We start from the raw sequence: 27,342 nt of genomic DNA on the forward strand, positions 1-27,342 counted from the left end.
TTCAGTGTCCAAACATTAGAAAAAAAAATAATAAAATACTCGTAAAGTGTTGGTAACTTCATAGCATGTTCTCACGTAAATTTACGTAATGTGTCATTTTATAACAAGAATTTTTGCAACTTTTAGATTTTTTTATAATTAAAGGTCACTTGTTAATAAAAGCACAAAACTCGTGGGATTACAGGTAAGAGCACAATTTCTATTATGCAATAAATGAAAAAAAAATTTCGTTTATTTAGGATTTGATGGAAAGAAAATGAACAGAACAGAAAATGAAATTTTTATTTTTATATAGCATTTTAGTATAATTGATAAATTCTAAGCGTTTCCAAGTGCTAATTTTGAAATAATTACGTTAAAATTATGGCTGAAAAATTCTCAATTCTCAATTTCTCGAAAAAAAAATATAGAGCTACCAGAAAAATCTAGTTTCTTAAAAAAATATTTGCATCGAGAAAGAAATTCTAAACTAGGAAACTGTGTATCTCTTCTATCTTTTTTCAAAAAAATATGTAAGAGAGCTTGAAATAAGTTTAAACTGCGAGTCTGATTCACTTTTCAATTTCTGTAAAAAAAATTGCAAGGATTCTAACTGGTAAGATAATATAAGCTAAGAAATTCTAAATCACTTCTTAGTTATTGCAAAAAAAGTGTATAAAGCTTGTGTCTCTAGACAAGGAATCTGTATTAATTCAAGGTTTCATAAAAAATAACTCGCAGATTTCTGTCCAGAAAATGCTTACTGAAAAAATCTGTATCACTTTTTAGGCTTCTAATAAGAGAAAAATCTAAAAAAATTTAAAAAAGATAAATTTACAGAAGGTAAGCTGAAAAACAATGATTGTGATTACTTTTATTATTATTATTATTATTAAAAAAACAAGAAAAAAAATCTACGCTAAAAAACTCTGTATTACTTCTCAGTTTGTTAATAAAAATACACAGAAGCCGAAAGACGTTGTTATCACTCTTCAGTTACTTAAAAAAAATAATTAATTAATTAATTAAATTTAATTTATATCAAAGCTGAAAAAAAACTGTGCCAATTCTTAGTTTCTTAAAAAAACAACATAAAAATTTCTAGCCAGAAATTTTGAACGGAGATGCGTGGTATCAGTCTTCAGCTTCTTAAAAAAATAAAATTCTTCCAGAAAGAAAATGTAAGCTGAGAATTCTTTTTTAAAAAATCCAAAATTCAAACTGGAAGACGTTACAACAATTAAATGCATCTATAAAAAATTTAAGCTGAGAATTTTTATCATTTCTTAGTTTTAAAAAGAATATCAAACTTCTAGAAAATGTTTTATAAGCTGCTAGAATCTGTATCATTTTTTCAGTTCTAGCTAGAAGGAAAATTTAAGCTCAGAAGCTTTGTATCACGTCTCAGTTTTCTAGAAAGAAGTCTTAACTGAGAAACACTTCTTACTCGTAGTTTCTTAATAAAAAAATGCAAAAATCCTAAAAAAATTATGCTGAGAGAATGTGTATCAAGTTTGCATATCATTTTAAAATAAAATAAATAAAAGGGCTCTACTAAGGATTCTAGTAAATATTATCAAATTGTTTGTTCCAAGACTCTGTTTTTTCTGTGAAAGGTATTTGTATTTGTTGTCTGATAAAAGATAAAATCTTTTAAAAGTACTTAATTAATTAATAATAAAATAGTAGTCGTATTCTAAACTGTACGTATCTACTTATTAGTTGTAGGAAATTCATAAATCAATTATTACAAAAATATTACTAATTCAGCTACAGTTAAAATAAAACGTATTATTGCGAAAATGCTGAAAAGCTTTTAAGTGTGTAATTTCAATTTAATGAACAATTTTTGAATTACTGTACATTATTTAGAATTTCATTAAAATTTCTTGAAATTATTTAATTTGGAAGTGCTTTACTAAAACATTACAAAATAAAATAAATGTTTGTTAGTTTGCCACATTTTATCGATTGTTTACAATAATCAAACTGAGTGGTTCAAGTGACTGGAAAAAATTAATAACTTTTGTTTATTTGCGTTTCAGATGTCTCTCGTCGTCAGAAACAACAATTTAAGTAGCAGAGAGTGGCTTGGGGTCACTGACGAAACCACGGTCCTCTCCTTGCCTCTGGAGACGAGTGAAAGTAGTCCCTGGGGCGGAAGTTTTGTTCCTCCACCTCCTCGACCGTTATTCCTCGATGAAGGTGTCACTCCAGATGGGCTGACAACGTGTGATTTGTGTTCGTGGGCTTGGCAAAAGGAGAATTCCTACATTTCTGATCCTAAACTTGGTTAGTTTTGTTGTTGAGTCAAAAGTAATAGTGATGATTGTAAAAAACGGAGATTTTGGCCGACTAATGTGCTTTTAAACGTATCAAAAACAGACAACAACGTATGATGATGGTGGATTTAATGAAACGTTTATAACGATGCATATTACGGTTGGTTTCTCTAAATGGGTTTGTTTTTGATGTTGAAAAATTTTTTATGTTTCTGGAGGTCACAAATTGTTTCAACTAAAGTGAAATCGAAATAAAAATAATAAAGCCTCAGATGATCATTGAGGAAAATAGTTATAATTTATAATACCTACTTACAAAGCTGAAGAAAAACGTTTTCTCCAAAGCACTTCAACGACTTTTATGGATATTTTTGAGAACTTTTCGTAAAAAAAATACTGCGGTTTAATTTTTTCTCTCCGTTAAATACCTACATTACCAAAAACAGGGTCAAAGGTGCTTGACAGCTTGGAAAATGCAAAAATTGCTCAAATTTTCGCTTAATTTTGAAATTAAAATTTTTAAAAATGTGCTAAAACAGCTTAAAAGCAAACGCAATTTTGATCCAAGTTAGTGACTTTTCGTAAAACTTCTGAAAAAGGCCATTTCGGTTTACTTACGGCTTATTATCGACGAAATTCCTTGAAAAAATCCCGTTTTTGGAACAAATAAGGTCTAAAAAGGTTGAAACAAGCAAAACTATTAATTTTTTTCCGAGATTTTTTCATTTAACTTTTCGTTCTCGCTTAGCTTAATTTGCAGATCTCTCGTTCCGTTGGTTTAACAAAATCCAGTGATTTTTTTTTGTATTGTTAAGAAAATTTGTCAATATAAATTGAACGAGTGTCCAAAAAATTTACGTGAAAAAGCAAAACTAACAATACTTTTGACCTTATTCGGCTATTTTTTGGTTTGTTTTTGTTGAAATTTCCCAAAATGAGTACGTTTTTGACAAAAAAGTTTCCAATATAACAACATCATGCCGAAATAATGTCATTTTCTTCTATCTAGTTTTGCGATTTTTCAAACATTTGCGAAAACTGAGTGAGGCACCCAAAAAAAATCAAAAAAAATTCAAAAAAAAATCGAAAACCATTTTTGACTAAAATCAGTAGCTTTTTGTCTAATTTTTGACATTTTGCGTCGTATTTGCGTTTTTAGATGAAATAATATAATATATAATGATAAATAACGAACTTCGATAAAATTAGGCGATTTCTCGACGTATTTTTTGGTTACACTTGGCGAAATAAGTGCCTTTCTGGCTTCAGGTTTCCAATACACTAAATCAAAAAAAGTAAATGTTTTTATCTTATTTAGTGATTTCTTGTTTGGTTGTAATAAAATTTGTTAAAAAAAAATTCTAATGTGTTAAGTGCACTTGGTAAATGGGTACTGATGAGTATAAATAGTAAACTCTAGGTTACTTTATGTGTAAATAGTAAAAAACGCCGGAGGAAAATAGTAAATTCTAGGTTAAAGTAATAATCGATAGATCAAATAATAATCAGTAAATAAAAAACAGTTTCCAGATAATAAAAATCGCAATGTGCCTGCAATTAAAATGTAAAATTGAAAAAAAAACATCTCCACTTTACTTTTTAAATTGTTTTTCTAGAATTTGTTGGACGTAAGCTAATGAAAATCTAAACTGAGAAACTGTATCTTAAAAAAAGCTGTAAGAGTCTTTGAAACAAGTTTAAACTGTGAAACTGTATTACTCTCAGTTTCTGTAAAAACACTTGTAAGGATTCTAAGTAAAAAAATATAATAAAATAGTGTTACAATTATCTAAAAAATCTGAAGCTAAAATTCAAATTTTTGTAAGAAAAAGTTTTACAGCTGTATGTTTTTTTTTCAATAATTAAAGGTCACTTTTTAATATAAGCATAAAACTCGTGGGATTACAGATAAGAGCTTAATTTCTATCATGCAACAAATGGATCAAAAGTTCGTTTATTTAGAAAAAGTTACACATGTATAAGAAAAAAATGTATAATTTTGGTATCACTGATAAATTTTAAGCGTGCGCGAGTGCTAATTTTTAAATAATTGTAATTACGTTAAAGTTACGGCTCAAAAACTCACTCAGTTCTTAATTTTTCAAAAAAAAATTAGAAATACTAGAAAAATAACTACAAAGAAAATCTAAACTGGGAAACTGTGTATCCCTTCTTTGTTTCATCAAAAAAATATGTAACACTCTTTGAAACACGTTTAAACTGTGAAACTGTTTCACTTCAATTCTGTAAAAAAAATGTAAGGATTCTGACTACGAGTAGAAAAAAATATAAGCTAAGAAATTCTGAATCACTTCCTAGTTTTTGCAAATATAAATAGTAAACTCTAGGTTACTCTATGTGTAAATAGTAAAAAATGCCGGAGGAAAATAGTAAATTCTAGGTTAAAGTAATAATCGATAGATAAAATAGTAATAAGTAAATAAAAAAAACAGTTAACTCCAGATAATAAAAATCGCAATGTGCCTGCAATTACAAATGTAAAATTGAAAAAAAAAACATCTCCACTTTACTTTTTAAAATTGTTTTTTTAGAGTTTGTTGGACGTAAGCTATAACGTACTGAAGAGCTTATAGTGTTATTAACACATAGGTGTTAATAAAAAATTGCTCAAAACACTTTGAATTTTTTACTATTTCAATTTCGGAATTCTCACTTAAAAAATAGGAGAAATTTTATTATAAAAAAACGATTTCAATTATTTGAAAACAATAATTTTTAATCTAGTTTTTTGCATTTCACGCTTTTACGATGAAAATTTGGGATAACATTAAAGCATAAAATTGAAGCGGGTTAGAAACTCTATCGTTTGCGATATAAGTTTTTTCTTTTGGGCAACTGAAAGTATTTATTTTCCCACTGGCACTAAAACTTGAAACACCCTGTATAGAAAAGCCTTTTATCGAAGAAAATGTCCTTAATTTTTAATTACTTCTTAGCCAAATTATATTACGTTTTCAAAATTTAAAATTATTACTTTAAACATTAAATTACATTTAAATTAATACTGTCCGTTCTAAAATAAGGATCCAATTTTATTTTTTTTAATGGATTATTGAAATTAAAAACTGTATCTGTACGATACATTACTTACTGGATTAAATTAAGCACATGATGGCTGAATAGCTGACCATTAATTGTTTTTCATACATTTTCTGGACTGAACATAAAAAAGAAAAGTTTTATTAAAACGACTTTTCTTTGAAAAAAATACTAAAATACAGAAATAAAAAATTAAATAATTATTATAATACGTAATGCATAGTTGAGTAGGAGAAGAAGAAAAAGAAATGTAGATATAATAATAAAAATGAAAACAAAAAGAAAATAAAAAGAGAAAAGTAAGCAAAAAACTAAATTATAAATTTACCTGTATATTTGTTTATTAAACTGTGTGAGAAAAAAGCCTCCGAGGCAAAAACTATTTAGAAACAATTTGAAATGCACATTTAACTTAATGTAAACAGAAATTGCATTATAAATAAAAAATCGCTGCAATATAATAGCTAAACGAAAATATGGAAAAAACACAATAAATTAAAGTAAATGAAAGTTACTTTCTGGAAGTAATTGGCCAATTAACACTCAACCAAATTTTTGTTTTTGTTGTTTATTTACGTTTGATTTTTTTGAAAAAAAAATTAACAAAAACCCAAACATTTGGTTTTATTTCAGAAGCTTCAAACGAGCTCGGATGGGTCCTAACTCTAGTTATAGTTTCCTTAGTCTCGGCAGTCCTGGGTGCAATAATAATGATCGTGGTACTCCACTGCAAGCGGTTGAAGAACCCCAACAGTAACGGTACCAATAAACACAAGACAATAAATAAAAAATATAACAAAAAATTTCAGTAACCCCCCAAGTGCCTCCACCCCGCGTCTCCGACGCCAAATCCCCCAACCTGGAGCCCCCGAACTTCGCCCCCAACACCAACATGACCGGCGTGTGGTCCTGGCTGTCGCGACGTTCCACAGGGGCGCCCTCCCAGCTGGAGAACCCCGCGCTCTCCTTCGTCGAAAACCACTACACGCACATGGAGGACCCCTACAACAGCGTGGACGACGCTCTCTATGCCGAACTGGAAATTGAAAGTACGGGGAATACCGGAAGCACAGCGTACAATAATTCTGCGTACGCTGATCCTGATGCGCCCTCGTCTAGCGCCCCAAGCAGCGCCTACTACTCGGATTTGTCCGTGAATACGCCAGTTCCTGAGCGAGCTTACGAAGTGGTGGGTTTGGCAACGATGCCGGTGTGGGATGCGTGTTCGAATGACGGGAGGAAGGCGCCAAGGCTTGCGGTTATCAGTGAAGCGGTGACTGTTCCTTCGGATTATGTGTGATAAGAAGTGCAAATGACGTGCTATGTGCTATGATAATTTGTTAAATTAAACATTTTAAACTTATATATTTTAAATAAAAACGCAAAGATTTGAACGAGTTTTGAATTATCTACCCTTTTATCAATCATTCACAAGTTGAATTTAAATGCTGGAGTTTTTTAAAGTTTATCAAATCTCCTAATTCAAAATGTTAGGAAAAGGCAGAGAAAAAGTGATTTATTTGAGCGTAGGACCTTCACAAAAACTAATTTCTAAACTATTTTAATTGTTGTCTAATGTCCATAAATCAGATTTCAAGGCTAGTCTCGCGCTCGATATGGAATATAGGACGTTTATGTTAAGAACATTAATTTTAATTTGAACGTATGACTCTAGATCGAGTGGAACTTTCCAGATGGTATAAAACAAAAACCTTAATATTTTAGCTTTACATAAATTTTCGTTTATAATTTTAAGAAACTTAAAAAGTTTGAAAATGTTTGCAAATGTTTCAAAATTCTTCTATTCAAACGATACATTCTACAAACAGTTAATAGCATTTTGGCAAACAAAACAAATGCAACGGTATGTAAAATAGTATGTGCTAATAAAATATATTTACGCAAAAAATTATCCTTTAAAAGAATAACATCAGAAATTCTTAAATCATAAGTTGTCGACTGCTAGGAATTGAAAAAAAGACCAAAAAAAGGACACAAAATTGTTCAAAGTAAAAATATCCAACGACCTACGAACGTGTTTAGGTGTTAGTATTATTGACTGAGGAGTGGATATCTTAAATAACTTTTTAGAAAAATTTTTTTTCATTTATGCTTGTAGTCAGAAATACTGGTAGAGTGTGTTACTAAAATTTAAATTTTAATTTAAACACATGCTAGGTAATTTTGTTACCATGTTGGTATTAAAAAGAACACTAGAAACTTGGATACTTTCACGATGGACAAAAAAAGAAAGATATAAAAACACGGAACCGGAATGGAAAAACAATAAAACATACATCATTTCTTCATTTTTTATTTTCTCTTAATTTCCTCTTTTATTTTTTTCGTCGTTCTTCTCTTCTCTTCTCTGCTTTTCCAACAAAATTTTGTCATCGCGAATAAATAACATAAACCGTCTTTTTTCTATATAATTTTTGTTTGATTTTGACGTAAGCACACTTATGGAAATGATATATTAATACCTTTCTATGTAATTTTTAAAGGATCTAGTGCAATGCTAGAACCAGTATTAACATTCTTAATAGTAGTTATTCTTATTTTTCTCACAATATCGATGTAATTTCTGGATCTTTCCTCTCTTCTTTCTTTTCTTCTTCTACCTAAATTTAATCATCACAGAGAGTTACAGAGACATTTTATATTTATATAATAATGATTTTATGTAAAGATCAAATTCCTAAAAATATTGGTAAAGACCAGGAATTAGATTAGCAATATATTTCCCCTTCTCTTTTCTTTTCCCTATTTTCTTTTCGTGTTTCCTTTCTTCATATTTTTTTAAACGAATTTTTGCTTTTTCTGTTTTCCCACCTTTTCTTTCTTCCTATTTTCTGAATCGAATTCTATTTTTTTTTCTACTTTCAATTTTAAACGTGTTTCTTCAGCTTTTTAAATTTTCTTTATCTAAACTTTCTTCACCCTTTCTTTTTTTTTTTCTTCTACCTAAATTTAATCATCACAGAGAGTCACAGAGACATTTTATATTTGTATAATAATGATTTTATGAAAAGATCAAATTCCTAAAAATATTGGTAAAGACCAAAAATTAGATTAACAATAAATTTCCCTTTCTCTTTTCTTTTCCCTATTTTCTTCTCGTCTTTGCCTTCTTCATATTTTTTTAAACGAATCTTTGCTTTTTCTGTTTTCCCACCTTTTCTTTCTTCCTATTTTCTGAATCGAATTCTATTTTCTTTCTTTCTTCTTTCTATTTTAAACGCGTTTCTTCAGCTTTTTACATTTTCTTTATCCAAACTTTCTTCACCCTTTCTTTCTTTTGTTCTTCTACCTAAATTTAATGTCACAGAGACATTTTATATTTATATAATAATGATTTTATGAAAAGATCAAATTCCTAAAAATATTGGTAAAAACCAGGAATTAGATTAGCAATAATTTCCCTTTCTCTTTTCTTTTCCCTAATTTCTTCTCGTCTTTCCCTTCTTCATAATATTTTTTTAAACGAATCTTTGCTTTTTCTGTTTTCCCACCTTTTCTTTCTTCCTATTTTCTGAATCGAATTTTATTTTCTTTCTTTCTTCTTTCTATTTTAAACGTGTTTCTTCAGCTTTTTAAATTTTCTTTATCTCTAAACTTTCTTCACCCTTTCTTTCTTTTCTTCTTCTACCTAAATTTAATCATCACAGAGAGTCACAGAGACATTTTATATTTATATAATAATGATTTTATGTAAAGATCAAATTCCTAAAAATATTGGTAAAGACCAGGAAATAGATTAGCAATATATTTCCCCTTCTCTTTTCTTTTCGTCTTTCCCTTCATAATATTTTTTAATCGAATTTATGCTTTTTCTGTTTTCCCACCTTTCCTTTCTTCCTCTTTTCTGAATCGAATTCTATTTTCTTTCTTTCTTCTTTCTATTTTAAACGTGTTTCTTCAGCTTTTTAAATTTTCTTTATACAAATTTTTTTCACATGATTTCTGCAGATTATCTCTTCTTTCCTATTTTTTTTTTCAAAAAAAAATCTAGCCAAGACCATCTTTCCTATCATTCCCTAAAAATCTTATATTATAATTATTAATTATAATATAATTATTATTAATAACATTTTTATATTTCTCGTAATTTCATTCAGCTTTTCTCTTCTTAATCAAATTTGGTGATCACCAAGACTTTTTAGATTTTTCTCTATCTCTGTATCTTTCTTTTTTTTAGTTGCTTCTTTTTTACTACGTATTTCTTCAGTTCTTTCCTATCTGATTCTCTTATTTCAACCCGAGTTAACGCCAATCTTTTTTCCATTTTACGTGAGTTATTTTTGTTTATTTCTGTCATGTCTTCAAAAGCTGAATTATTTGTTAGTTACGAGTATGTGTTCTTTTATTTCACTGAATCTTGTTTCTTTTTTAACATTTCTTCTTTTTCGTTATTTTTGGTTTCTTCTTTTTCATATTTGCCAAATATGAAGTAACAGAGAAAATAAAAAAGTGGAGTGCTTCTGAAAAAATGAAAATAAGGATTATGAAAAATAAGTCTGTCTGTAGATAAAGATTTTATTGATCAGTCACAAATAAATATTTTTACAAAGTAGCTGTATAATGACAAGCGTTAGCAAAATGAATTCCTCAAAATGAACGTTTGTCTTCAGGTGGCTCTGCCCCAGAATTCATTTTGGGAAACTATAAAATGGGGTTTCAACCATGCCAGTAATAAACGATAACAGACAAGTCCGACAAAACGAAAAAAAAAAACTAAACTACAAATCGTACGATAAAGTAAAAGTGTACAATAATTTAAACTTTTCCAAACTATTGTCTAACGTTAAAACAAATAAATATAAATGAAACAAACGAAATAACAATATTAATGAAAAATCGAGAGCATGAATGCATGGCATAAAAACAATTACAAAATTAATTAAAATACAACAATGCCATTTCGACGTCCGCCGCTAAAAAAAACATTGTATTATTTAAAACAGTCCATACAACTTATCCGGCGCATCGTAGTCGTCGATTCAGCTTAGGATGCAGTAAGGTAACGAATTATTGTATTGTTTACTGGCATGTCAGTCTATACAATTGTCCTCTGTTTCAGAAGGCCAATTATCTAAATAAATACGCAACGACTTCTCCAACGTGGCACAACTCTTCAAGGGGACGCGACCCAAGCGCGTGTTCTCCCTTATGTTAATCTCTTTCTTCTCCTCATACGTTAACTCTTTCAGCTCCTCGCGCCCATCTCTGAAACCACAGTTAAGACAATACAATCAAAATCATTAATTTTCTTCAATGTAATAAAAAGTAAAGTATTTTATTAAATTTTAAGCCTCTACAAATAAACTTTGACACCTACAGGGTGGTCCAGCCCGGCTCCCGTCTTCTGTAGCTCAGTTATTATTTAAGTAGGCGTTTTGATAATTTGAAAAAAACTTTAGGGACACGAAAAAAACTAAAAAAGATTTCAAACGAGCACTAAAAAATAATATAATGCTGACGTGATACTATTTTTGGGATACTCTGTATAATCAAAAATATTTTCCTAAAATACGTCCTAGATTGTAAATAACGTCAACAAAATATTAAAAGTGTAACTTTACTAACAGCTGAGCTACAGAAGACGGGAGCTAAGCTGGGCCACCCTGTATACGAGTAGTTGTAAATATTTTTATAAGCAATTCATTCTTTACAGTTTGTTAGGAAATTAAATGTTTTTGCTTTAACAAGTCACACACAGACCACACTGTCTACTTATGTAAAATGTTTACTTGTGGATAAATGTGCTTAAGCTGTTGAAAAAGCAAAATAGCACACAATTTTCGACCAATTCGGTGATATTTCGGCCTAATTAAATCGATGATGTGCTTATACACTCAAAAAAATGTAAAAATAATATAATCTTTGAGCAAAGTTCTGAGAAATTTTAATGAAAAAAGTTATTATTTAAGTAGGCGCTTTGATAATTTGAAAAAACCATTAGGGGCACGTAAGAAACTAAAAAAGATTCCAAACGAGCACTAAAAAATAATATAATGCTGACGTCATACTATTTTTGGGACACTCTGTATAATCAAAAATATTTTCCTAAAATACGTCCTAGAATGTAAATAACGTCTACAAAATATTAAAAGTGTAACTTTACTAACAGCTGAGCTACAGAAGACGGGAGCTAAGTTGGGCCGCCCCTGTATACGAGTAGTTGTAAATATTTTTATAAGCAATTCATTCTTTACAGTTTGTTAGGAAATTAAATGTTTTTGCTTTAACAAGTCACACACAGACCACACTGACCACTTATGTAAAATGTTTACTTGTGAATAAATGTGCTTAAGCTGTTGAAAAAGCAAAATAGGATACAATTTTCGACCAATTCGGTGATATTTCGGCCTAATTAAATCGATGATGAGCTTATACACTCAAAAAAATGTAAAAATAATATAATTTTTGAGCAAATTTCCGAGAAATTTTAACGAAAAAAGTGAGTTTATTTAACTCAAAAATAGTCACAACGCCCAACGAAACAATTTACGGCACGATTTGAGTGGAATTTTAAGAAAACCTAGTAATAATAATCACTTAAACCTTCGAAGCAAACAAAAAAATTGTTTTATTCGTATTACACTTACACTTGTGACAAACAAATTGAAAAAAAATTGTATCTATTAAATTTTCCTTAAAAGAAGGCTTTGTTTTAACTGAGTTTTTTTCAAGAAAAGTGCTTAAGGCTGGCATACATTATCCGAAATATCCTTTTTTTAATTAATGTAATTACTATTAATATTACTATTATTATTATTTAAATTTTTTTTAAAAAGTGTTTACATATAATGCTTTTCTTATAAATGAGAAAACAGTTATAGAACATAAAAAAACTATTATAGCTCAGAAGAAATAAGAGCTGTATTAAAATGAAATGATTAAAATAAAATTTATTACTATAATTATTATTATTATTATTCTAATAGTGTGTGGTTTTTGTACCAGTTTGGTAGTAAGTGGTTAATCTTGGACAATTTTTTGCTTAAAATCATGTAAGTAGTTTATTAACCGTAATCATCAATGTACAAACAATTCTTACCTTTAAAACAACCAAATTTTTTCAAAATAAATCAAGTTCAAGTTCAAGTTCAAGAAACTGGGGGTTAGTTAATTTTTTATGTACACCTTGTAACAATAAATTATCTCACAATTGTATTTTTTGTTGGTGACGTTGTAACGTTGGCGTGAAGTTTAATTTAATAAAAATACAAATTTTTTGCCCCAAGTCTAACTCTAACAATCGAAATATGCAAACGTAACGGTTTTTTTTTGAGCAACAAAAGCAAACTTTCAGGAAAGAATACAAGTTTAAACAATGTAAAAAATAAAAAATTACGTAATTTTTGGCATAAACAGTAAATTTGTTCGGCGCTTAAGAAAATCTCGTAAAATAAGATAAGAAAAAATAAATTTTTAAATGTAAACGAAGAATAAAAAACATGGAATGTCATTTTATCAAAAAATTCAACTAATAAGGTAATTAAAATTATTGATTCAAAAAAAAAACGGGAAAATCAGTAATTTATTATTATTAAGCAATTACTACATTTCCGGTTTTTTCTCTTTTTTTTTGATTTTTTTTTTAATTATATTTAGATAATAAAGATACTCGTATCGCAAATTGTAGGTTTGAGTTTAACCAGTTTAAAAGGTAACTGTATGGCACGGTAGAAAACATACTAAAGCAATAATATTTCGTCAAAACTAAAATTATAAAGTGCTAAAGACAGTAACTATAAAGTTGAGCGAAAAAATTTGTTTTTCTCAGAATGTATTAAAAAGAAGATTGCTTGTTTTTTCCTTGTACTTTTACAATATAAAAATCCTGTTTTAATTTTGTTTTACAAAAATTTATTGCAAAAATTTATTACACATTGAAAAAACTCTTTATATTTTTTTATATTTATTTTGTAGCCTTTGTAGTGTTTGTTTGCGATCTTGGATAAGATACGCCCTTTGGTGTTAAATTTTTTTAATGTGAAAAAATAGCGTGTGCATGTAAAAAGTAAAAATTCAATATCTTCATTTCTGTCGGATTTTTTCAAATCTGCTAAATTGTGTTTATTATTTATTTAATTTTAATTAAGAGTCATGATATTAATAAAAATTGTTTAAAACAATAATATAGTTAATTGTGTATAAATTATTAACTAAAGTAAATATCACATCACGGAGATAACGTATGTATGCAAAATTTCAGCTAGTTAGGACAGAACAAAGCGAGTTAAATAACACTTCTAGCTTTAAAAACAGAACTTCAACTCCAAAAAAATACTCAATTTAATGATTTTTTTATAATTCAAAAACAAAAAATTCTGTTTTTTTTCTTTTTTTTTAAATTATATTTTGATAATAAAGATACTCGTATCGCAAATTGTAGGTTTGAGTTTATCCTGTTTAAAAGGTAACTGTATGGCACGGTAGAAAACATACTAAAGCAATAATATTTCGTCAAAACTGAAATTATAAAGTGCTATAGACAGTAACTATAAAAGTTGAGCTAAAAAATTTGTTTTTCTCAGAACGTATTAAAAATAAGATTGCTTGTTTTTTCCTTGTACTTTTACAATATAGAAATCCTTTTTTAATTTTGTTTTACAAAAATTTATTACACATTGAAAAAACTCTTTATATTTTTTATATTTATTTTGTAGCTTTTGTAGTGTTTATTTGCGATCTCGGATAAGATACGCCCTTTGGTGTTAAATTTTTTTAATGTGAAAAAATAGCGTATGCATGTAAAAACTAAAAATTCTTACATCAATATCTTCATTTCTGTCGGATTTTTTCAGCTCTGCCAAATTGTGTTTATTATTTATTTAATTTTAATTAAGAGTCATGATATTAATAAAAATTGTTTAAAACAATAATATAGTTAATTGTGTATAAATTATTAACTAAAGTAAATATCATATCACGGAGATAACGTATGTATGCAAAATTTCAGCTAGTTAGGACAGAACAAAGCGAGTTAAATAACACTTCTAGCTTTAAAAACAGAACTTCAACTCCAAAAAAATACTCAATTTAATGATTTTTTTATAATTCAAAAACAAAAAATTCTGTTTTTTTCTCTTTTTTTTTAATTATATTTTGATAATAAAGATACTCGTATCGCAAATTGTAGGTTTAAGTTTATCCTGTTTAAAAGGTAACTGTATGGCACGATAGAAAACATACTAAAGCAATAATATTTCGTCAAAACTGAAATTATAAAGTGCTAAAGACAGTAACTATAAAAGTTGAGCTAAAAAATTTGTTTTTCTCAGAACGTATTAAAAATAAGATTCCTTGTTTTTTGCTTGTACTTTTACAATATAAAAATTCTTTTTTAATTTTGTTTTACAAAAATTTATTGCAAAACATCACAAACGTTTGATTTTTAAATTATGATTAAAACAGACCTCAGCATTTCGAAAAAAAAACGTTTTGAAAAATGACAGCATACACATACACATTAAAAAAACTCTTTATATTTTTTATATTTAATTTTCTAGCCTTTGTAGTGTTTATTTGCGATCTCGGATAAGATACGCCCTTTGGTGTTTAATTTTTTTAATGTGAAAAAATAGCGTGTGCATGTAAAAACTAAAAATTCTTACATCAATATCTTCATTTTTGTCGGATTTTTTCAGCTCTGCCAAATTGTGTTTATTATTTATTTAATTTTAGTTAAGAGTCATGATATTAATAAAAATTGTTTAAAACAATAATATAGTTAATTGTGTATAAATTATTAACTAAAGTAAATATCATATCACGGAGATAACGTATGTATGCAAAATTTCAGATAGTTAGGACAGACAACAAAGCGAATTAAATAACACTTCTAGCTTTAAAAACAGAACTTCAACTCCAAAAAAATACTCAATTTAATGATTTTTTTTATAATTCAAAAACCAAAAATTCTGTTTTTTTTCTTTTTTTTTAATTATACTTTGATAATAAAGATACTCGTATCGCAAATTGTAGGTTTAAGTTTATTCTGTCTAAAAGGTAACTGTATGGCACGGTAGAAAACATACTAAAGCAATAATATTTCGTCAAAACTAAAATTATAAAGTGCTAAAGACAGTAACTATAAAAGTTGAGCTAAAAAATTAGTTTTCCTCAGAACGTATTAAAATAAGATTGCTTGTTTTTTCCTTGTACTTTTACAATATAAAAATCCTTTTTTAATTTTGTTTTACAAAAATTTATTGTAAAAATTTATTACACATTGAAAAAACTCTTTATATTTTTTTATTTTTTATATTTATTTTGTAGCTTTTGTAGTGTTTATTTGCGATCTCGGATAAGATACGCCCTTTGGTGTTAAATTTTTTTAATGTGAAAAAATAGCGTATGCATGTAAAAACTAAAAATTCTTACATCAATATCTTCATTTCTGTCGGATTTTTTCAGCTCTGCCAAATTGTGTTTATTATTTATTTAATTTTAAGTAAGAGTCATGATATTAATAAAAATTGTTTAAAACAATAATATAGTTAATTGTGTATAAATTATTAACTAAAGTAAATATCATATCACGGAGATAACGTATGTATGCAAAATTTCAGCTAGTTAGGACAGACAACAAAGCGAGTTAAATAACACTTGTAGCTTTAAAAATAGAACTTCAACTTCAGACAAAGACCCAATTTAATGATTTTTTTATAATTCAAAAACAAAAAATGAGAAAAATATGCAATTTTCGAGCCCATTACCTGTAGAAAAAGGCAGTTCCATCATCCACCTGCAGAGGCCACTGATACAAATGCGTCACGTTCGGATCCCACTCCAACTCAGTGTGTATATCTAACAAATGCATATCGCAAGGAAATGTACTTTTGACAAATGCTACTTGGACATTTTCGACGGGAATATTCGAAAGTTCGGCCACTTTCGTTTTTAATTCGGACATGGTCGGAGTATCAATAATAACTTCCTGAAACGGCTCAAGTGTCATCGTTGCCGGACACCAATGTCGCGCAAACAAAACAAGCTGATTGGTTGAAGTAACTTTCTCCGGATATGGTAACTCCTGGAGGTACAGCTCGTAACTGCTCAACACTAGAATATCATCCGAGAAGGTTTGATCATCGAGATAAACTTTCCTCGGCTTTTTCAAACACTTCTCCCTCAGACGACATCTATTAAACTGTATATCCAACATGTGCTGCTTTTTCGCCTTGAACAAAATCTCCTTCTTGACTTGGCCTACGGATTGTCCCCTAGTTAAGATATGTTCGAATAGGAAGTGATTGGTTTCGGTGCTTTCCGGTCGCAACAAATAAACCTTACAACTGAATTCGTTGATCGCCAACGCTCGGCCCAACTTAACAGTGAGCGTTTGACCGTCGCGAGCCAGTCGTAAAGTGTCGGATAAGTTCGACCATTCCTCGTCCGGACTCGGATACTGTCGGTAAATTTTAAAATATTCCTTAGGAACCCTAACTACCGATTCTAGATATTTTTTAAACGTTTCTAAAGTCATGCGATTATCGACGAACACTTTGCATATTTTCGCGTAATTCGCGTCCGAAACGCCGCGCCGGCAATCGCGCGTGTTCAAGAGTTTGAAAAAGGTGGCGTTGCGGATGACGCCAGTTGCGTGGGAATCCCAGTTCATTTCTTCGGACGGATTGCCGAGAACGTCGTAGTTGTACATGTCTTCGGCGGGGTCCATGGGGGAGGTCATGTGCTGGTCGGCGGGCGATGTGGAACTGCTCGAGAAAATGCCCTGGCATTCACCTGAAAAAATCATAATCTCTTGTCTCTTCTCTAATAAAAATTAATAAACAAAAGAATAAAATATATAAAGCTGAGTCTTTAGCTTTAAAAACTGAGTAAACGTGCAAAAAAGCAAAAATAAAACCATTTGCGACCAAATTTTGAACAAAAGTAGCTTAGTAATTTACCAGCTTTTTTAAAGAAACATTGAGCAGCAACTAAGTGTATTTTAGTTGGAAAACCAAAATTCAGTGATTTTTTTTTATTACAATTTCAACAAAATTGCGTGAAATCATTGCATTCCTGGAAAAAAAAACTTAGGAAAAAAGCAAGAATGTCATTTTTGACGAGATTTAGTGATCTGAAATATTGGAACGGTTGAGAAAGCAAAATTACCACTATTTCGGTGATTTTTCAATTTATTTTAGACGAAATTTCACAAATGTGAAGTATATCTGGTCGAAGAACGTGCTAAAACGTCAGAAAAAGACAAAATAACATCTGACCTGACCTGACCTGACCTGAAAAAATCATAACCTCTTGTCTCTTCTCTAATAAAAATCAATAAACAAAAGAATAAAATATATAAAGCTGAGTTTTTAGCTTTAAAAACTGAGTAAACGTGCAAAAAAGCAAAAATAAAACCATTTGCGACCAAATTTTGAACAAAAGTAGCTTAGTAATTTACCAGCTTTTTTAAAGAAACATTGAGCAGCAACTAAGTGTATTTTAGTTGGAAAACCAAAATTCAGTGATTTTTTTTTATTACAATTTCAACAAAATTGCGTGAAATCATTGCATTCCTGGAAAAAAAAACTTAGGAAAAAAGCAAGAATGTCATTTTTGACGAGATTTAGTGATCTGAAATATTGGAACGGTTGAGAAAGCAAAATTACCACTATTTCGGTGATTTTTCAATTTATTTTAGACGAAATTTCACAAATGTGAAGTATATCTGGTCGAAGAACGTGCTAAAACGTCAGAAAAAGACAAAATAACATCTGACCTGACCTGACCTGACCTGAAAAAATCATAACCTCTTGTCTCTTCTCTAATAAAAATCAATAAACAAAAGAATAAAATATATAAAGCTGAGTTTTTAGCTTTAAAAACTGAGTAAACGTGCAAAAAAGCAAAAATAAAACCATATGCGACCAAATTTTGAACAAAAGTAGCTTAGTAATATTTTATCAGCTTTTTTTAAAGAAACATTGAGCAGCAACTAAGTGTATTGAAGTTGGAAAACCAAAATTCAGTGATTTTTTTTATTACAATTTAAACAAAATTGCGTGAAATCATTGCATTCCTGGAAAAAAAACTTAGGAAAAAAGCAAGAATGTCATTTTTGACCCAATTTAGTGATCTGAAATATTGGAACGGTTGAGAAAGCAAAATTATCACTATTTCGGTGATTTTTCAATTTATTTTAGACTAAATTTCACAAATGTGAAGTATTATATCTGGTCGAAGAACGTGCTAAAACGTCAGAAAAAGACAAAATAACATCTGACCTGACCTGACCTGACCTGAAAAAATCATAACCTCTTGTCTCTTCTCTAATAAAAATTAATAAACAAAGGAATAAAATATATTTAGCTGAGTCTTTAGTTTTAAAAACTGAGTAAACGTGCGAAAAAGCAAAAATAAAACCATTTGCGACCAAATTTTGAACAAAAGTAGCTTAGTAATTTATCAGCTTTTTTTAAAGAAACATTGAGCAGCAACTAAGTGTATTTTAGTTGGAAAACCAAAATTCAGTGATTTTTTTTATTACAATTTCAACAAAATTGCGTGAAATCATTGCATTCCTGGAAAAAAACTTAGGAAAAAAGCAAGAATGTCATTTTTGACTTAATTTAGTGATTTGAAATATTGGAACGGTTGAGAAAGCAAAATTATCACTATTTCGGTGATTTTTCAATTTATTTTAGACTAAATTTCACAAATGTGAAGTATATCTGATCGAAGAACGTGCTAAAACGTCAGAAAAAGACAAAATAACATCTGACCTGACCTGAAAAAATTATAATCTCTTGTCTCTTCTCTAATAAAAATCAATAAACAAAGGAATAAAATATATAAAGCTGAATTTTTAGCTTTAAAAACTGAGTAAACGTGCAAAAAAGCAAAAATAAAACCATATGCGACCAAATTTTGAACAAAAGTAGCTTAGTAATATTTTATCAGCTTTTTTTAAAGAAACATTGAGCAGCAACTAAGTGTATTTTAATTGGAAAAGCAAAAATCAGTGACTTTTTTTTATTACAATTTCAACAAAATTGCGTGAAATCATTGCATTCCTGGAAAAAAAACTTAGGAAAAAAGCAAGAATGTCATTTTTGACTTAATTTAGTGATTTGAAATATTGGAACGGTTGAGAAAGCAAAATTATCACTATTTCGGTGATTTTTCAATTTATTTTAGACTAAATTTCACAAATGTGAAGTATATCTGGTCGAAGAACGTGATAAAACGTCCTAAAAAGAGAAAATAACATCATTTTCAACGTAATTTAGCGTTTTTGACAAATCAAATAAACAGAAAAAAATCATCACATATTTTGACCTAATTTAGAGAAAAATAATACCAGACATGCCTTTTTGACCAGTTTTATCAAAACTTCGCGAAAAATTAAAGTGTGCAGAAAAAAAAACAAAAATAAGAAAGACAAAATTTGTGTAATAATTGCAGTCTGTACTCAAAAGGTCCTAATAGGTCCTAAAATAAAAAAACATTGAGCAGCAACTAAGTATATTTTAGTTTAAAAACCAAAATTCAGTGAATTTTTTATTAAAATAAGATGCGTGAAATCATTGCATTCCTGGAAAAAAAACTGGAAAAAGCATTAATATAATTTTTGAGCTAATTTAGTGATTTAAAATACTGGTTGGTTGAGAAAGCAAAAATATCACTATTTCGGTGATTTCTCAATTTATTTTAGACAAATTTTCACAAATGTGAACCATATCTGGTTAAAGAATATGCTAAAACGTCCGAAAAAGACAAAATAACATCATTTTCAACGTAATTTAACGTTTTTGACAAATAATAAGAAACAGGAAAAAAAAAACATCACATATTTTGACCTAATTTAAAGAATAATAATACCATTTTAGACACGACTTTCAGACTTTTTGACCAGTTTTATCAAATATTCGCGAAAAATCAAAGTGTGCAAAACAAAAACAAAAATAAGAAAGACAAAATTAACATTGAGCAAAATAATTGTATTTTGAACTCTAAAGGTCCTAATATGTCCTAAAATACTTATTTGTTGAACAGATCTAGGGTTTTTTTTCACTTGAGTTAAGAAAATTCTACAAAAAACTAAGTTTTTAGATAAAAAAAAATTTAAAGCTCGCAAAGACAAAAACTACGTAATTTTTAAATAATTTAGTAAACTTATAGGTAATTATTTCTCATAAAACTTCCCACTCCAAGAAAATCGAAAAAAAAAGTAGCAAAAAAATTAGTTTTTAGTTTACTTACTTATAAAACAAGATAAAAAGATAATGCCTTTTTGAATTAATTAACAAAAATGCCTAAGATGTAGGAAAAATAAATATTATATAATTTCCAACCCAAATTGTTGATTTATCGATTTATTTTTCACGAATTAATTTATGTAAGCTTAGCAAAAAACGTGTCCCCAAATGCCCAAAAAAGTTTAATAATGTTATTTACAATAACAATAACGTCTGGCCGAAGAACGTATTTAAACATTAGAAAAAAAATTAAAAATAAAAAAAAAATCTTTCGAAAAAACACTCAAAGAATTTAAGAAAAAAGTGAATATTTGTTAACTCAAAAACGCGCTACAACAGAAAGAGGTAAATTTTTATAAAAAAAGTAATTCTTTACTTAAAAACAAGCATAAATCGTCGAAACATGCACAAGTAAAGTTATTTTCAAGCAACTTAATGTTTTCCGACCACATTTAACAAAATCTCGCGAGAAAAGGGAAAAAGAAAAGGGAAAGGGAAAAAAAAATACAAAAACCTGAAAATCAATAAACTGAGACATTTTCGTCTAAAATTAAAAAAAAAAGTTATTGTTAACAACAAAATTTTTTTAACGCTTGATAAAAGCATAATCAAGGTTTGCAAAAATTTCAGGAATAACTTTTTACGTCAGAAACGGGATTACAAGATGAAAAAAATTGCAAATATTGCGTGATTTTTGACCAAATTTACTCAAAAATTAACTTATTTTTTTTAACAAACGCGTAAACCAATTGCAATTCTGGCGCAGAAAAGAGTAAAAAACAAACAAAAATTCTCAAAAATTACAGCATTTGTGTTAGAAAAAATTTAAAACAAAACATACCTGGTGCATCTCCTACAAGCGTCCTATCGCTATCACTCAAACTACTATCCTCACTGTTGCTCTGATCACCGAAATTATCGCCACAACTCAAAACGCCCGGTTGTGGCGAAATCCTAAGACTAGGAGAATTGGTTCGATCAGTCGTTACAGCACCCAATTTATCAGGATCCAAATTTGGTATAAACAAACCATCCAAAGTCACTAAAAATCAAACAAATAAATAAAAACAAAAAAATCAACAGTCATTTATTTTCAATTACCTGGATCAGTATCCGGCAACAAAACACTCAAATAAACGATATTCTCAAACCTATCAATAATTTTCTTAAACTTAGAATTTTCAAAACTCTTATCTGGATCCTCATCTATCGCATTTGTAACGTACAGTTTGAAATCAGGGGAGGTATTATCGATAGCAAGCGTCGCGTTGTCGTCATCTAAGTATTTGCCCTCATTGCAAAATTTCGCAATTGCAACCTAAATACAGAAAAAGTTGTAGAAAAAATTATAATACAACTCGAGACAATTGTATAACCTTGATGTTATTAACGTTCGTTTCCAACTGTTCGGCAATTTTATTTTTTACATCACCAACAGTATCGCCAACGTCGATCCGCACCATAAACGGTTCCCTGACGTCCTCTGTTTCGATATTTACGTAGTATGTTCTCTTGTTGACTCCTCCTTTCTTGTAGGTTGTAAACTCCGTTCCTTTCGAGAAATAGAGACATATTTCAATTAATTACAATTAAATGTTATTTTACAGAAAACAGAAATCCTATATTTTTTTTACTACGTGTATGCAACAGACTCAATGCACAGAATATATCACAGATTCATCAATTATTCAACATCTCAAATATTTTTGCCTCTCTATTTTGACACAACTTATTGTTTTATATCGCAATTTAAACATAATTGGACAAATTGTGCGAAAAATAAAGAAACTATTAGAGTTATCGAGAAACGGAAAAATCGAAGATAACCGGAATAAAAAACTCGACAAATAGGCATAAGACTTAAGGCGATATCTCGCAAAAAATTTTTCAATTTTCAAACGTCAATTACGGCCAAACTAAAAGAGCTAGAAGAAAACAGTTTTTTCCATCGTAAAGAGCACACCAAAATCTATAAGATGGAATAGGTTTCATTTGATTTTGAGACACTTTAAAAAATGACCGATTTTAGAGGAGGGTGTTAACTTTTTTTTATTTTTTTTATTTTCTCATTTACGGCTAAACTATTCTAAAAAGTGGAACTATTTTGATCCATATCTATGCAAAATGATCCGGGGAATCGATTGACATCAAAAAAATTACCAAATTCCCAATAGTTTTTTAGTTATAAATTTTTTAAAATTTTACCAATTTTTGCATTTATCTGGAATTTGTTCGAAAACTATTAGTCAGAGAACAATTTTTTTTTTTTTGAAAAAAAATAGATAAGTCAAAGAGCTTTCCAACGATAATACACTTCACGGGGTTATCACTGATGGTTCCGGAGCTATTGCTCGACAAATGTTCCGGGTACCCAAAACCGACAAAAATTTCGACGAAAATTGAAAAAATCGAACATATGGACTTTTTGTGGACTTTTAACAACTTTAGTGGGTTGTTAAGACATATAGAAGTCCATAAAAATTTGCTGGAGCCAGTTTAAAAAAAAAATTCATCTCTTTGAAGGTAAGTGTACTACTTCGAAAATTTGAGCAAAAAAATTGAAAATTTTAAATCTCGTGAAAAGTTGGTAAATACAGAAAATGAGCCGCTGGATTCAATCGAACAAACCGCATTGCTCTACGACTTTTAGTTTTTAAGTTATGAATTTTTTTGTTGAATAAAATTTTCCACTATAGATATTGCCTATCTTAATTTTTAGCAAAAAACTTTAAAAGTTTAAATCTTGTTAAAAAATGGTTTTATACGGAAAATGAGCCGCTAAATGCAATGGAACAAACCGCATTGCTCTACGACTTTTAGTTTTCGGGTTATGAATTTTTTTTAGTAAATAAAATTTTTCACTATAGATATTGCCTATCTTAATTTTTAGCAAAAAAACTTTAAAAGTTTCGATCTTGTTGAGAGATGGTTTTATACGCAAAATGAGCCGCTGAATTCAATGGAACAAACCGCATTGCTCTACGACTTTTAGTTTTCGAGTTATGAATTATTTTGTTGAATAAAATTTTCCACTGACAAATGGCTACCCTAAATTTAGGCGAAAAAAAAATTAATTTTTAATTCTAGTGAAAAATTGATATAATATGTAAAATGAGCCGTAGAATTCAATGGAACAAACCGCATTGCTCAACGACTTTTAGTTTTTTTTTAATGAATTTTTTTAGTGAAAAACTTTGAGCGCCTCTGTAGCCGGAACCGTTGCCCGGAGTTTGGACGAAAAAATAGATAAAATTAAGCGCTATCAGATGGATTTTTGTTCGTTAAACCATAGTTTAGGAACTATTCATAGAAGTTCAAAAAAACTTTTGTAAAAATTAAAAAAATTAAAAGTGTGAGCTTTAGTGGTTTAAATGATAACTGACATTTTTGTTTACTGTTTTAAACACTACACATCTTTATCTTTCTGATAATAACAAAACAAATTTTTAAATAAAATTTAAAATAAAAATAAAATAATAAAATAAAAAGAAATACAAAAGGCTTCATTTTTTTGTTCATGCCTTATTTTATACAAGGCAATTGTTTTTAATATGTTTTTCTTTAATAATTAGCATGAAAACACTAAAATGAAACCTAAACACAATAAAGTAAACCAAAAACAATCACCCTGTATAAAATTAAGCAAGAACAAAAAAAGGCTCTTTGTACAAAAAATAATTTTTTAACTTATTTATTTTAATATCTTACTTTTGAATTTTAGTCGCTTTATTTTTTGGAACTTTTTTAAACTTACCAGAAAGATAACGATGTGTATACTATATTTAAAACGGTAATCAAAAATTTCAGTTAACATTTAGAAAAATTAAAAACGAAGTCATTACACAAAAACAAATGAAGTCATTATGGTGTCAAAACGTAGAATTTAAAAAAATTAAATCGATCTGTTCGATGATTTTTTTAAAAAATGTCTAATAACAAAGATATGAATTTCGTGCGTTACTTTTGGTCCTGTATAACATAATTTTCTAGCACGTTTCAAAATTTAATTAATTCTTCATCAGGCTATTGATATAAAGGCATTTGGGTAGTTTCCAGTCCTGCCAAAGTCTAAACATTTTATCAGAAACCCTTCTGCTATCATAGTTCCAAATTAAAAAATAAAAATTTTGCAGAACTCTAAATCCAAAAATATTCTGAAAAATCTTATTCTGGAAAAACTATAACATTTTTTTATCCAGATAAAATTTTATCCAATTTTTTATCAACTTTAAACATTTGACGTTTTGTTAAAAAAAATAGAGAAGTCCATTTAATTTTTTACATTATACAACGAATAACTTCTTATTTTTTTACGTTCTTTAAAGTTGTGGTGAAGACTATTTCTTTCGTATGCCGAGTTATTGTGTAATAGTTTACAAAAAAAAACTTCGATTTAGTAAAATAAATAAAATAACATATTTAAAAAGTAAGAAGAATCGACCAATAAAAGATTAGGACAAAATTATCATACGTAAATATGCACTAAAATATAGGATGTTTCAAGTAAAATATCACAGCTTGTATTGTAACACATTTCTGAAACATCTTTTATACTCGAAAATAATTTTAGGTAATTAACATTCATTATTTTTGTATATTTTTTTTTCTAAATGCTGTATACTTGCCTACAAGGCGTATAAAATCTTAATAGACATTTTTTTCTTAAAACCTATTTAATTGGTGATATAACCGAGAAAGAAACTAAGTTCCTTTACTTTACTTTTCCACAGCAACTTAACTAAAAATTATGAACAACAATAGTCAAAATCGCATCTTAATAGCTGTAATTTTCATGTCAAGAAAGGTTAAAAATTAAAAATTAATTCCACAACAAGTAAAATTGAAAGGCAACAACTAAGTAATTTTATCAAATAGCATTGTGTTGATAAATTTGGTAAAAATAACGAAGGATTCTTTATTACATTTTTTAAAGGTTACTTACAATGTTTCCTAAAACGTATCAGAAACTTTTGAATAAAGATTAAAAATATAAGTAAAAATTGTATTGTAGACAATGTTTTATTGTCGAAACTAAATATTCTCTCTGATTCAATCAAAAAGTAGAAGTGATTATTTGAAATTACGCCAAAACGAGTAATCGAGTGAGTAATTAATTATTTACAATTATAATTATTTACAATTTAAATTGTAAATACTAGTAATTAAGGACTTAGATAATGAGGTGTATTAAGTAAAACAATCGTTAAAAATCACTCACCTGGCTCCCTGATGTCTAACAGCCATTCCTGATAACACACTTTATAATTATCGTCAATATCACAGAATTTAAGGTCATCGGACTCGAAACTACAGTCGATACATGATTGTTTCTTATTAAAAATAACCATCCTGCAATCATCAACATTCACAATCCCTTCCAACTTGAACCGACGATGCGCCATCTGGACGGCATCTTCCAGCGTCGAATCCAAGTACAAACTAATCCTCACATCCATCATCTCCTCCGTATATGGATGGTAACAATTAACCGTCAGCCGGAACGAATTATTTTGCTTTTCTTTATTCAATCGATCGGTCTTCTCCTTATTTCGCATATTCTGGAGCAATTTTTGCATGTGCGGTGGAAATTCCTCGACTTTCATTGCGCCACAGTTTCGGTCTTTGTCGATTTGACGATACATTAACATGTAGGCGTTTGTACTAGAGGTGTAGACGCCTGAATAGTAGCCTTTTTGGGGGCCGCCACCGTAGGTTTTTTTAATGTCTTCTTCGGTGATGCGGTTTACGCTCTGATCGTTAAAACACAGCCATTGGTTTTTGTCGAAATCTTTGATGTAAGCATAGTAGTGACCACCAGAGGCGCTGCCTGAGTGGATCATTATGCTGAACAGTTCGTAAATGTAGGGGCCTTTGGCGTCGTTTTCGTGGTGTGCGTTGCCGGAACTTACGTCGATTCCTGCAACAGATACAATGTACCATCAGACCAATTTTAGTCATTTTGAGAAAAATATAGAAAAGTATTTTGGTTTGGTCGACTAGTTTCGTTCTAATTCGGACATCATCAGGACTAAAGCAGTATTAATCACATAATTTAAAAGGTTTAAAAATTAAAACGGACATTTCACTAATAGTGATGACAAGGCAAGTCTTTCTTGCCTCCAATTCGCATTTTTCATTGCAATATTGTAACTATGTTGTTGTACCGGGTTCATCAAGTTTTACACTCAAGACACTTTTCACCTCTTTGTAATTTATCTAAAATTCTAAAAAAAATCGTATGTGATTTTATTGTGTAGAAGAACGATTTGACCAATTTTAAAAATGATTACTTGTATGGTGTGTTTTTTCACTTTCGCTTAGTTAACTATAGTCTAATGTTAACGATCTTTGGTCCATAGGTGTATTTTGAGGTAGTGCATTGAAGTGCCTAATTAAATTTTTGAGAAAATGTGTCGTTGATTTTTAATTTCTGTTTTGATATTGGGGCAGCTTTTTTCTCATGAATTTTGGTAAAATTATAAATCACTTCCACAAAAGGTTTCCATCAGGGTGGTGGTTTTCAAAAATTTATTACATTTGTCGTAAAATTGGCACGCGATCATTGTTGGGTTTGAAGGTTGAGGCAGCTGGTAAGAATTTTTCAGGCCCGGATTACCATTTATTTTATCTGTTTACTCTAAATGGAATGTTAATCTTTAAATCTTACGGCAAGGGTTCATGCGAATTGTAAATGAAGAATTCGTTTGTGCTTAGACCAAAATAGTCATCAATTTGAACTTCTGATGTAATTTTTTAATAAAAACATTTTTAACACGTTAGTGTGCTTATTCCGGTCCTGGCTT

At 29.1% G+C, this 27,342-nt stretch overlaps 2 protein-coding genes across 4 annotated transcripts in view; one reads left to right on the forward strand and one right to left on the reverse strand.

The window, feature by feature from the left end:
* The window catches only part of LOC656505 (uncharacterized protein), a 38,574-nt gene extending 31,859 nt beyond the window's left edge, over window positions 1–6,715 (forward strand). For all 3 annotated transcript variants that reach the window (XM_008193229.3, XM_963031.4, XM_064357044.1), the window contains 3 exons: window positions 2,025–2,271; window positions 5,955–6,080; window positions 6,131–6,715. In XM_008193229.3, coding sequence (XP_008191451.2) covers window positions 2,025–2,271; window positions 5,955–6,080; window positions 6,131–6,621 — 864 coding nt within the window. In that variant the 3' untranslated portion in view covers window positions 6,622–6,715. The remainder of the gene's footprint in view (window positions 1–2,024; window positions 2,272–5,954; window positions 6,081–6,130) is intronic.
* Window positions 6,716–9,843: 3,128 nt separating this feature from the next.
* Usp47 (Ubiquitin specific protease 47) overlaps window positions 9,844–27,342 on the reverse strand; it is a 36,818-nt gene continuing 19,319 nt past the window's right edge. The window contains exons 7-12 of the mRNA XM_962954.4: window positions 25,758–26,456; window positions 21,916–22,091; window positions 21,641–21,857; window positions 21,381–21,581; window positions 16,049–17,075; window positions 9,844–10,547 (exon numbers count right to left, since the gene is read on the reverse strand). Coding sequence (XP_968047.1) covers window positions 10,373–10,547; window positions 16,049–17,075; window positions 21,381–21,581; window positions 21,641–21,857; window positions 21,916–22,091; window positions 25,758–26,456 — 2,495 coding nt within the window. The 3' untranslated portion in view covers window positions 9,844–10,372. The remainder of the gene's footprint in view (window positions 10,548–16,048; window positions 17,076–21,380; window positions 21,582–21,640; window positions 21,858–21,915; window positions 22,092–25,757; window positions 26,457–27,342) is intronic.

Source organism: Tribolium castaneum, chromosome 1 (assembly GCF_031307605.1).
Source record: "Tribolium castaneum strain GA2 chromosome 1, icTriCast1.1, whole genome shotgun sequence".
NCBI classification, from domain to species: Eukaryota; Metazoa; Arthropoda; class Insecta; order Coleoptera; family Tenebrionidae; genus Tribolium; species Tribolium castaneum.